A 13084-nucleotide genomic window follows, 5' to 3' on the forward strand; every position below is an offset into this window, starting at 1 on the left:
TTTTGGGTTCCCTGGGCTTTGTGGTTTTTGTGACAGATAGTGTTTAAGTGTACGCGCTATCTGAAGTGGCAAGTGAGATTTTTAAGATGCCGTGGCCTAGGGCTGGCTTACTCTCTTGAATAGGAATGGTGATATACACATTGTGTTCAAGGTTGTGCTCTTTTGTGCTTGTATTTTTAAGGTTTGCTGTAATGAAGTCCACTTGTGTGAATACGGGAGCATTTCATGAGTGTTGTGAGCGTGTCAGTACAGCATGAAGTTCTTGCAGCACTATGTTTTTGTGAAGCTCTGGCTTCGATAGCATTCTGAACCTTGCATTTTATGTAGCTAGGGCATAAGATTAGAAGCATTTATTTTTAAGATCTATTTTTGTGCTCTTCTTCTGTTGAGATAAGATCTACTCACCAGTGCTTGCTGAAGCTGCTGTTTAGTAAACCATGGTTGTAGACACATAGAAGAAATATACATCATTTATTGTGGTTTTTGTCAGTACAACCAAAACACATTTGTTCCTTACCAGTTCTTACGAAGTGGGTACCTACTTGCTTCTCTTTATAGTTACATATATATAGCATAGCTTATGCCTATACATATAGTATATAATAGCTTCGTTATAACCATTATTTTGTTGTCACTCTGTTAACTCACATTCATTAGGCATTCAAGCAGAAGCATAGTGTTTTGTTGTGTGCATTTTGTTGTAGTGGGCACTTACTAAAATGCTGCGTAGTTAGGCAGGTAAATGGTATAGTACAGCATCAAGTGACTATTAGGCTTTACTGTTCTAGTAAGCAATACTTGCAATCCACTCATTTTAATCTCCTTTTCTGGCTCGATGTGCCAGTGGTTGTGAAGAATGAAGGCAAGATCTTGAATATTGGAACTTGTTTGTGTTTGTCACGTAAATTGCAGTATATAGATTTAATCCTGCTTATGAGGTACACAGTTACACTTAGGACAAATGCCAAGCGTAACTGCATGTCTCTCAAAACTGTATTACAAGTTAACTTAAAACACAAAGGCATTCCAAAAAGGTGTTTTTTTTTTAATCATGTTGGTATGGCAGCCTAACTACTAAAGCTTGGTTTATTGAGGTTTAACGTCCCAAACTAACTACTAAAGCATGAATGGACAACTTTCTTGGAGAGATGTTACTTCGCTTTGCAAGGTTTGTCTATGTGACAGGTTTTTATGTGCTATTGTTGCTTTTGGTTTGCTAAGTACTAATAATGATAGATCTCATATCAGTAAGTGCAATATCAGTAAATTCCAACAGGAAGGCATCATCTTGCTAAATGACCACTTAGGTAGTGTAATGCAGACATATATAAAAGCAGGGTTGTACAACACACCACAGCTGAAGGCCAACTTCTGGGGTTTTTCAAGCTTGATCTATTTTGATCAAGGCTTTGCTGTGGTTGCTCCCCTCTGTCCTGATCATTTATTCCGTTACACAGCTGTGTGTAATTTTTTCCATGACGCAAATTGATTTTAAGGTCGCACATTTGATGATTCCATTACTGGTGATTTTTGCACATAGCCCAGTTTTGCAAAATCACAGGCACATTGTGTTTATTGATGCCTAGTGCATTAAGCTTTATTCAATCATTTCAGACATTTCATGAACAGGGTTATCGCTTGCAGTTGCCAATATCACTTCCGGATACATATACCAGAATTTTCTTAATGATGTCAACAACCCCATTAGTTGCACATAATTGTCCGACTCAGTTTTAGTTTGTGATTTTTTACAGAGGAGGGAGTGTTGGGAAATATAATGTGCCATTCTGCTTGAAATCTTCAGAAGCCGTCAGAGTTGCCCTTCAATTCATGTACAAAATGACTTGCCAATACGTTATGTTCACATAGTCAGTGTGTGTCACAGGCAGTTCATTTGTTGAATAAACTGTTGTATGTCTAATCACGCCCAAATTTTGTCATGTCTGAGTCATGTTGCCTATGCGTCTATTACCTGAATTTTGGTGGCATGGTTGCGAGCTTTTGTATCCTAGGGAAACGGTGAAAAGAACAATAAGTTGCTCTCAGGCCATAGATTACTCTTCAGGAATTCTAACACCGCTAAAGGTCATTAACTTGGACCTCGAGGCATCGAAAATACATTCTAATTGCCTCAAAGTTTGACTTAATGAATGGCCCTCAATAAACCACCAAAAAACTTTCTCAATGTGTAACTTTGTTTGTAGAAAACCCGGGCCATGGTCTCCTGCTTCTGAAATCAAAACCACGTTGCTAAAATGATTTTTAATGCATTTGAACCTCAATGTTGGAAAAACCTTGGTTGGTTGGTGACAAAGTGGAGAGAGGAATCTCCCTGGCTGGATGGCTGGCCAGTCTGTGGGCTCAAGCTGCGGCTAGCGCGAAGCTCAGAAGCGTGAAACCGAAACTATGCGGCTGGACTATATTTCGGCGCACGGACTTGCAGTACTGCGGTAACGGTAGTGGTAACACGATGTACGGTGTGCTAAAGCTGTCTGTTGTTCGGGTGGCCGCAACTAAGAACTAAAACTGAACAACAGGTTCTCATGCAGAAGCAGCTATTTTCTGTTCCGGTGGGCTGCTCGCGAACCGAGAGGAACTGCACAAAGGAGGGAGGAAACAGGCATGGGCGACCGCAAGGGGGGCGAATGCCCCCCCCCCCCCCCCCCCCCCTGGAATTACGGATATTATTTATGCACTAGTAGAAAACAACTACACAGCTTGATTAGCACGCTTAGGTGTCGGAAGTTATCGGATTTTGCTCATTGAGTTCAATTCTTTGTTCATTAATAAATTCTAATGTTTGTTCTCCAAGCCTAGCACTAATTTGCTGCTTCTAATTTTTGTTTCATGTGCACAGTTAGACCACAAATAGTTCCCTTTTGGTGCTCACCTACCGCCTCCCCCATACCCGGCCATCAGGTGCACCCCCCTGGAAAAAGTTCTGCGGACGCCCTTGGAAATAGGACCATTGCCCTTCTAACAGGTGTTGAGAATGATGCAAGCTTTGTTCCATAAAATACCTTGTTTTCCAGAAGGAATTAACTATAAGGACGCTGACAAACGTCGCCTCATCGCCCACGCCTTGGGACTGAGATCATTACATATAACATTCCTGGCAACCCGATAAGCTCGCTAATAGAGAGCTTAGCATAGCGCGATCCGCGACAATGGTCCGTTTCTGCCTGGAGTCACTGCGCATGCGCAGATCGTCCTGAGAGTGCTACATGGCGCCAGGTGCCGAAGAGCTGCGCACACGCCTGCCTCGTCGGGGCCAATCAGCGCATGCGCATTGGCGGCGCGCGGAGCCGGATCACGGTAAAGCTTCATTGAGGGGCTTTAGATCGCGGTAGAGGATCGCGCTATGCTAAAATTCTCTAATACAGCTGCGACGCGATGCGACCGCCTGCGCGCTCACACGCCATATGTTGTTGCGCCGCCGTGGTTGCCTACACACCCAATGGACATTAAAACTCCCATGGACGTACTGCGGACGTTCAGGACGTCCGCGGGAGTTTTAGTGCCCATTGGGCAGGTGCGCTGCGCAATCGACGTCACGCCAATAGCAGGCGGGAAACTTTAAAAAGTCGCTGCGTTGCAACACAAAGTTTACCGAATGTCTTCGGTGCGTGTGTTATTCTTTGCAATAGGCATTGTTATACATGGATTATCACGTAGTATTCTCCTACGAACGCTAAATAATTTATAATATTTCCTCGTGCTGTTTCGGTTTCAACAGCCGAACGATGTCTGTGACGTCAAAGTGGTTGTAGGTCACGTGAGGCACAAACTGCAACATAATCGCTACTCTACAATCGTTGTAATTCCGGCTCTTGAGGAAGGCTGGCTTCAGCACTAAAGTGAATTAAAACGATGAAGCAGTGATTATATCGCAGTTTAATTTTTTTCTATTCCTCACGTTACATGTAGCAACACTTAGCAACACTGCGTCACAGCCATCGTTCAACTGCTGGAACCGAAACAGCATGGCAGAAAAATGCGAGCGTAAATTATTTAGCGGTCCTAGGCGAATACCACATGATGGTTCATGGATAGTAGTGTCTTCAGCATCATTATAGAGAAGAAAACATGTAAGCAAAATTAGGTGTCTATTTTCCTTTAAGAAAGCGCCGTAAGGTAGTAAGCTCAGTGTGGATTTGACAGAAAGCACAGAGAAACCAGTCCTCGTTTGAGAAACAAAAAATAATTTATTTAAGCAACAAGACAAGAACATTATCACGTGGCCTTGCACAAGAGATACTTGGCTCAGCAGCGCCGCCTCTGCCCTTTCACGTCCTCACTACAGAACGAGAAAAAAAAAAGCGAGGAGAATGGATATTAATCGAGTGGAAAGATGCATATGAGTGAAACTCGCGCTTCCGTTCACAGGGAATTCATAATAATGATCTTTATTTTCATCCTAATATTCTTTCGCCGCCGCGGTGGCTCAGTTGCTATGGTGCTCGGCTGCTGACCCAAAAGACGCGGGTTCGATCCCGGCCGCGGCGGCTAGAATTTCTTTGGAGGAGAAATTCTAGAGGCCCGTGTACTGTGCGATGTCAGTGCACGTTAAAGAACCCCAGGTGGTCGAAATTTCCGGAGCCCTCGACTACGGCGTCTCTCATAGCCTTAGTCGCTTTGGGACGTTAAACCCCACAAAAAAAAAAATATATATATTCTTTCAGGACCAATATCCAAAGGTTAGTGGCAGGTCCGACACAAAAGTAGAATACAGGTAATAAATAGAAAGGGCAAAATACATATGACATTGAGCGCGAAATTCAAAGAAAACAATTGGCGCGTTTCTTGCAGTACCAAGAAAAGAAATAAATAAAAAGAAGGCACAAAGTTAAAAAAAGCGCACAAAACACAAATGTCACATTAAAATTTCCTTTAGCGTCTGAAGAGAAAGCGTGGAATGCGGTGTCATGCAGTACACAAAGAAAAGGTACAAAAAGTGACCTTGATTCTGAATGGTACTACGAAATTGTTCCATTGCCGAATGCGATACAACTAAAAAAAAAAACAGCAGTTGTTAACACTGGGCCGCGGCCCACGGCATCCTGTATTACTCCGCTGGCCAATCGGAACAGTAAACGAAATAGCTCTTTAATGTTTGGCTATATCAAACAATCCACGTATCAAAGTTCTATAGCTCAATGTTTTTTTTGTGATAAGCTTCTTGGTTAGGTAACAAGAAACGCTTTGGCATGCAGTACCTGTTTTCGTCGCGGAGAAATTTTGAGCGCGGAGGCTGATTGTGGGCGGAGCTTCACTGCAGGCTTAAGTTGTAGCCACTAGGCTACCGCCGTGGTGCAATGCACCTCTTTTAATATGAAAGCAGTGCTGCTGTAACCTTCCTCTATGGGCTCTTCTATCAGGCATTTTTCAAAACCTCTCCTTCAAATTCGGCGCGTGAAACTCATTATTTATTATTATTTAATCTCTTTTGACTCTGTTCATGTGGACAACCAGCAAAGTGAGTGGTTGGGGCTCGTTCAGTCCAGTCGAGCTCCAAAAGCGAAAATAAAGCATGGTTATGGTTATGAGCATGATTATTACGCGGTGGTTTATTTTTAAATGCACGGGACAGCCCTTTGTTCCTTTTATTTATTTTACTTCGAACAGTGTGCCATGGAATCTTGCATGACACTTAAGGACACTCTAAACACGAATTAAAAAGGGAGCAAGATGCCCTTTAGCACACTCCCTTTTAGGGACAGGGTACGGTGCCCAAGTCCTGGGGTAGATTTCCGTCACTAAAAATACAGAATACTTAAGCTGGCAGCGGAAACAAATCTTCCATTCAAAGCATGCAAAGACCTAGCAGTTGTGAATATTTTAAGCAAGCTTTCAACCTCCGGTATTTGGTAACCTCAGTACCACAGGTGCTGCGTTTAAAAAAATTCAGGGAGGCACTCTGTTGACCTAAAGTGCGGTGAGGCGAAAGCCTTTAGCGCGGTGTTGCTGCTTGTGTGACTGATGTGTTGTTAAGAAGTTAATTAAGTACACAGTTGTTTGTGAATCTTAAATGCTGGAGACACTGGAGGGCGTTTTGGAGGCATCCGTCTGATTCGACGCCTTTCTACAAACACTCTCCAGCGTCCTAGACAAAGATAACCACGTATGCGTTGGCAGGAAGTAACGTAGCCAATAGCACGATCGGCTGCGGAACGGAAGGATGGTGGTTCGAATGACGATGAGGCATTAAAGGCTTTTGCCTTAAAATCGTCCCCCATTGCTATTTAATGATCGAAATCTACTCCGGGGCTCGGAAGACCTGCACCTAAAAGGGAGTGCGTTAGAAGATCGCCTTTCTCCAATTTTACTCCCACATATGCTACAGGCTAAATTCGTGTTTAGAGCGTATATGCAAGTCCGCTCTCGTTCTCGACTAATAGAACTCGTTTTACGTATTCCTCCCCGCATTGTGATTGAATTCACTGTGCGCTTCAATAAATGATTTGCATGACGACCGCATCCTTACTGAAAGTTGCAGTGCTTCCACAAGAACTCCGTGCGTTCCCAGTTCTCAAAGATCTTCGCTTTGCAGGTGTAAGAAGGCTGCGGAAAGAAGTGGGAGAGAGGCACAAAAGTGAGTCATACGGGTGTCATCGGTGAGATATGGGATGCGTTGAATGTAGCATCCTAATGGGCCCCGAATATCCACCGGACGTCCCATTTAGAACCCAACGCCCGCGGGCCACACTGGATGTTCACGGGACGTGTACCGGAATTAGTAAAAACAATAATCTATGTCCACCTTTAGTGAACCACTGGATATCCGGCGGATTAACTTTCCTGGACGTATAAAATGCTCCCGCATGAGCCCGGTCGTCGGCTGCATTTTTTCTTCTCTGGCAGATTTTATGAGCACATGTGCAAGGTTCAGTTTCTAAAACTCATTAACAAGTTTTGTGAGGACAAATATTTGTTTTCTAAGAAAACATTCGAATTTTCCTAAACAGAAATGCGTTTCTTGTTTCCGCCGCCGTAGTTCGGATCGCAAAAAAAAAAAAAAAACATTTCTAATCCTGTCAAAGCCACTCAGCAACGGTTGTGTCATGTGCCTACTCTGTTTCTTTAGACACCTTTTTTTTTGCAAGTGTGCACTGAGAAATCCGCTTCACGCACTGCTGCCAGCTTTACTGCGCTGTTTGCAGTCAGAAGTGCTTTTCTGGCGCAAAGGCTGCCGACATAAAATGACCTATCGCCGGCGGTTTTCGCAGAAAGGGCTTCTGGCACAAACAATAACACACCAGAGAGACACGAAACAGTAAATCGGCTTGCTGAGCTCTCGCCAAAAGAAATGACAGTTGATTTGGGTAATTATTCCAAATTCGGATATGTGCGCTAGCGTGATGTGTTTCGGTGCTGCGCTGTTCTGCTAAGTTAAGGTGGTTGTTGGTGCGTGTTTTTTATGCAAAAGTGAAATGAGTACATGGCAACACCTGCCACCTGCCTTGTGCCACGGCGCCATTGCTCACCTGCCCAACGGCTTGGCATGTAAGCCACCCGATGTGCAGGTGAGCTGTGGTGCAGTGGCACAAGACAGGTGCTATCGCAGGCGTTGCCATCAGTGGGACTTGGGTTGCTTGGGTGGGGTTGCGACGCAGGTTTCTCTTCCCGTGGGCAGCTGAGCAGCCTGCCGAAAATCCGGCGACACACACACAGACAGACAATGCCCAAATGCGGGGAATGACCACTATTAATGCTAGCGCACTAAAAACAGGTTGTCCGACGGAGGTCTGAACATCCGAGTTGTGGTGACTAGCGGATGTCAGTCGTACGTCAAGTGCAGTGTGGGACGTTCCATGGATGTATCTCTAAAAAGCTTACATTCGAAATTTTGCGCCCGAAGGACATCGCAATGACCAGCGTGTGTGCACGTGGGACGTTAATTCGGCCGTATTTTTTTGCATGGGACGGTCGCAGCGATGTTCGCGGTTCCCATTCGGGACCTGACTCGACGACCGACGTTCATCAAACTTAAGAACATCCAGTAGCGGACATCTTTGGTACATTTTTCGGACGCCTGTGGTCCCTTGGGTATATACCATCGTGCCGTGACAAGCCGTCGCTCTGTACTTTAACGAGCACGAGACATCTTACAGGCGAGTGCGCTTTTGTACATGACTGCCACTCACCGCACAAAGCAATAGCTTGCAGTCTGACTGCTTGGTCCCGGGTCTACAGTTAGAGTTGGTAACCCGGAACTTCATCCAGATATATAGACCCGTTTGAACCTGAAAACACGAGACACACACACACACAGAATGGGAAAACACGTCCCGGATTAGCAGAGAGAGAGAGAGAGAGGAAGAGAATAAACTACGGACTGCCGTTCTGCTAGAAGTAGAACAAAAAATGACACGGCCAGAAACAGCAGGGGAGCCTGCAACCGTAGCGCACAGCTACAAAGTTTGTTTAAATATTTTACTTGCTTCGCAGGCTTTACCAGCATCATTACAGTAGTGTCTCCTCGTTTGTGGTAGCGGTCTCGTTGTGAACAGGGAGCATGTACATCGGCTCCGAAAAGTCAGTGGATCTTTGATGTCCACCGACAGCAACCCATTAATTGCTCCCCTGACATTCACGTGGTGACCACGTCAAGTTCTTGTAATACACGACTCCATCAGCGAGCAAGTCGACCCAGTTAATGGATTTTTCGGTCTTAATTGCCAGCATATGGGGAGAGTAGGGATCTCTTACGGCTCGCAGAGCTCGGAGATGTTCCCGCCTACCTCTGGGCAGTAATGGAGTAAGTGCCCCGCGTCACACGCCCATGTCCTACCCCGCGAATATGCCCACTGAGGACCACTGACGAAGTGTGGCACCGTGAAGACCATATAAACCACAGGACCAGTGCCACATTCTTGTGAATTTCCACTCCATGGAACGCATGTCCCTTGTGTTTCAGTTCGACCAGGATAGCATTGTCTTTTGGACAGCGGCGAATGCTGACGTCTGAGGCCGCGACATGTGACGAGGCTGATACCATCGGCGCTCTAGAGGTATCCAATAAATCTCAGTTGTTGGAACGCGAATTAATGAAATTTCTTCTATTTGAGAAAAAAGCTGGCTGAACCGACTGCTCCGCATAGTGGGATCAATTCGCTGATGTGCTTTTTGAGCGTGTCGGAAAAAACCATAGTCAACCGGGCAGACAAGACTGTTTTTTTTTCCCAAGGACAATGTCTACCTTCCGTTTTGGCAGATGGCAGGAGCCTAGCTTCGGCTTTTGTGCTACGCATGTCGTTACAAAAAAAAATGGCGGATGATTTAGCGTGGTTAGGCCAAATTCGGATCAGGTGCGCTCGCAGTTCTGTTTTCACTTCGGTGTTGCACGCTTCGAGGCTTGGTTTTCAAGATCAAGTGTGATTGTGAGAAAGATACGCAAAATCGGACTTAAGACGTAATTAGTAAGTATTAGTAATTCTCCACTTTACATTCATAGATCCCTGGGAGTCCTCATACCACTCCTGGTGCAGTGGTGCAGCGGTTAAGCGATGCGACACTGCACTGTGATGGGCCTGATGGCAGGTGCTGCTACCGGTGGGGCTTAAGTGTTGCTCTTCCCGAGCAACCTGCATGGTGGGCACCTACCACGGTGGGACTGCACAGACAATGGCGAAATCGGCGATTCGGGGGTGTAGTACTAGCGCGCAAAAAAAAAGAAAACACTCCCAGGAAGGAGTCTTTCGCCCCGTTACGCTTGCCTTCGCATGGAGTGAATTACAAGAGAAGGCAAGCGTAGCAGGGGGCGGCAGAAAGTTAGGGGGGCGGGTGAGATTAAGAAGTTTGCGGGGACACGGTAGGGGCAGCTGGCAAAGGACAAGGTTAATTGGAGAGACATGGGAGAGGCCTTTGCCTTGCAGTGGGCGTAGTCAGGCTGATAATGATGATGAATGTTTGTAAATAACACTTCGAGTGCTCTAGCTCTAAAACTTCAACTCAGCCGGAAAGCGTGTCTGTCAGTTTGTGCGCTTCCCGTTAACCTGCCAACTGCATTGGGAGCAAAATGCCCATCATGGCAGGTGGCACTTAAATTATTGGTTGGTCTCGATAGGTTCCTCGGGAATAGCAACCTGGCTCTCGCAAGCCCCACCGATGGCAGCACCTGCCATCGCAGGGCAGTGGCGCATCGCTGAGCCGCTGCACTAACATGGTATAAGCAGGGATCTTTCAATGAAAAAAAAAAAAAGGCCCGATTCTATGTGGTACAAGCCTAAATTATGCAATATAACGCAAACATGCATCATACTATATATCAGCCAAGGTAAGCCAATTCAAATCAAGCAAAAGTATAGAAAGTGAAGATAAAGAATGCAAAATTAGATAACCGTGCTGACGCATGGTAATTCGTGATTGGCGCCAAGCTAGACCGCCCGCCAATTTTTTTAGACAAAGCCAATGGCTGAAGCTTATTATTTCTAACTATTCCGTTATTAAGGACAAAAATATCTGACAGATGTCGCAATTAACACACTTGCTAAACATGTTTCCTCGCGTTTATTGCAAAATTTATTAATTTTTCTTCGAACGTTATTTCTAATTACGGGAAAAATTCTATGGCAGTGATAAGATGGACACACACTCATCTTTCATGGTGCGCATCATTGACAAATCGCTGACTGTAAGCGGACTTTGAGATTCTGCTCTTTAAAACCAAGGAGAAACTACGCAGTGTACCGCGGTCTGATGTCCTGACTTGGTACTCACAAGGACTTTCACTTCCGTTATGGCCGTCGCAATGAGGAGTGACTGCCGGCCTTTGGACATCCGGCGCGCTAGTTCATCTGCGAAGTGCTGGTAGTTGTGGAATTGGGACTTTGTCATCTTGACTTTTTTTCCGATTAGTATCTCCGGTCTCTCGGCTGCCCCGGTACTCGCGCCCACGACCAAGACCCCCACAGTCAACAACAGAGGGCACTTAGTCTTCATTTTAAGGTGCCTTAAAGCTAGGCTTCTGTGGGATGCCGGCGAATCTGTACTCTATTTATAGGCGCTGCCTTGCCCAGAGATAAAGGTATGCTGTCAGGCTGAATTAAGGGTCGTGTTCAAACTGTGCGGGGCAGGAGAATGCGTTTTCAGATGCCGCTTTTCGCGTCTTCCAGAAACCATAACAACAATCTGCAGCCACGGATGTTGAAAGGGATTTCCCAAATGTTTTGATTGATCGCGTTCGTTGTTTGACGCTTAACTATCAGAGCACGGGCTTTTGTGTTGCTGGCAGACAGATTGTTCCACGAAGGCTGTGGGAAGAGACATCGGGACTCGCGGTAGCATCTAAGAAACGTGCTGGGGTTCTGTATTATCGCGCTTGCTGCGGTTAAAAAAAAGGACAAAAACAATGAAAACCTTGTCGATACGCTGTTTTTTTTTTCTTTTTTCGGTCCTATGGGCCTAGAGAAAGAAGAAGAAACAGGCGCGTTGCAATCGATGGCGGCTCTCGACGAGCAAGGACAGTAATTGGAATCGTCCTTTGAAACCCTCGTGACCCGCATCAAAAACCCACTAGAAACAAAAAAGTAATAAGCCTGGCAACTTTAACATGCGCATTTCCGAGAAGCCGTTCCTTCTGTTCCAAGCAGGCCAGACGACAGCTGCTGAAGCGACTGCAGTCGGGGACGCTCCGCTTCGACACGTCTTTTCCGAAAACCATTTATTATGGGAGCCTCCAGCCTTTTGGTTAATTTATCTGTCATTTAGGCCATCTGTTCTGCTCCTGCTATAAATACTGCAATCGTTCTCTTGCCAGGCGGCAATGGAAGGGTGAATGCGATCACTTCAGGAGTCTGTATAGCCCAGAGGTATTAAACTCACATTGCTATGCGGGCAGTATTGAGAAAATTTCGTCTCCCGCGGGTCAAAAGCCGAAATATAGGGGAGGGGGATTAATAGCGTCAGCCTTTCCGTGTGTTAATAAATAAAAGAAACTACGAAGATAATTAACCATGTCAAGAAGGTTTTATTGCTTAATCGCAGGAATTTCCCTTCAGTTAAAAGCATGCTGCTGGCTTGAGGGTAGACAAAGGTTAGCAGCGACGAAAGATGCAATATCCGGCGTTAGGTCTCTTGCGGAGACGATTCGCATGGTGGCTCTGGGGTGGTCATATGTCATCCTCGAACGCAGGGCAGATTTGTTCACTTTTAATAAAGAGATAAGGAGTAATTACTCATTGGCACCCACCCAAGCGCAGCCGTATGGCTACAAAGGAAGGAAAGCTGTACGGCTTTCTCAGAAACTTCGTAGTTAAAGAAAAATTCGTCCTGATCCGGGGTTCGAACCCGGGACCACCGCTTCACCGGAGCAGTCGCTCTACCAACTGAGCTAACCGGGACGGCAACTATAAGGTAGGCCGAGAGCGAACTGATAAATAATTTGTAACCGTATGGCTGAGCTTTGGTGGATGCCAATGAGTAATTACTCCCTTATTACAAATCTAATCCACCTTGGGGAATTCCCCTAAACATTTGAGCAACACTGTTCCCGCTTCGAGTTCCAACACGTCACTAAGGGTGAGAAAACTACAGTGAACTAGATTGAAAAACAACTCTCAAAAAGTGGGTGCAGTATGCGGTATAAGGGTTTCAAGATTTACAAGGGTCGCTGGCAGTCGGGAGGCGCGTTTACATTAATGCGACAGAAGTCGACTCCAGCCGACTTTTTGAGGGTAAAGTTCAAAAACGTCGAAGAAGAGAGTAGAGGGCGAGTCATGCCTTTACTTGTCAAAACCTGCTCTTTCCTTCAAAAAATTGACTGGAGTCGACTTCTGTTGCATTCGTGTAACCGAGCCTAGGAAGTCCATGGCTTGAGCGGGAAGAAATAAATGGTTGATGGGCAACCTTTGTCCTTCTTACAGTAAGGAGAGCTTAACAATTGCTGAACGAAGCAGAAGTGTTGCTGGAGCACCCCGGTAGGCGGGTAATGTGTCAGTTTACAGCCCAAGGAGCACACGTTTTCGGCCCAATATTGGAAACACATTGGCAAATGCCGGCCCGACAAAGGCCCACAGTGAAACCATCCATTTTCAGCATTGGGCCGATTACATGTGGTGCTTGGGAGATTAACTGTGGCGTGACT

General features: G+C 45.7%; 1 protein-coding gene across 1 annotated transcript; it reads right to left on the reverse strand.

Moving 5' to 3' along the window:
• Positions 1–4263: 4263 nt before the first annotated feature.
• On the reverse strand, positions 4264–10941 carry LOC149332102 (uncharacterized). Its single transcript, XM_089555694.1, has 4 exons — positions 10720–10941; positions 8145–8243; positions 6485–6561; positions 4264–4297 (listed from the first exon to the last, which is right to left on the reverse strand). Exons 1-4 carry the CDS (start codon positions 10939–10941, stop codon positions 4264–4266), a joined length of 432 nt encoding a protein of 143 aa, XP_089411820.1.
• Positions 10942–13084: the final 2143 nt, after the last annotated feature.

The sequence above is a fragment of the Amblyomma mixtum genome, chromosome 8 (genome assembly GCF_055824585.1).
Source record: "Amblyomma mixtum isolate Tamu chromosome 8, ASM5582458v1, whole genome shotgun sequence".
Classification (NCBI taxonomy): domain Eukaryota; kingdom Metazoa; phylum Arthropoda; class Arachnida; order Ixodida; family Ixodidae; genus Amblyomma; species Amblyomma mixtum.

Bases quoted from the DNA above. Each gene is read 5' to 3' on its own strand.
- LOC149332102 (XM_089555694.1), bottom strand. From the start codon at position 10,941: ATGAAGACTAAGTGCCCTCTGTTGTTGACTGTGGGGGTCTTGGTCGTG. The intron at 6,562-8,144 runs GTGAGTGGCAGT...TTCTTTCCGCAG, and splicing joins GCAAGCTATTGCTTTGTGCG to CCTTCTTACACCTGCAAAGC. The intron at 4,298-6,484 runs GTAAGGATGCGG...CTCGTTCTGTAG, and splicing joins TGGAAGCACTGCAACTTTCA to TGAGGACGTGAAAGGGCAGA.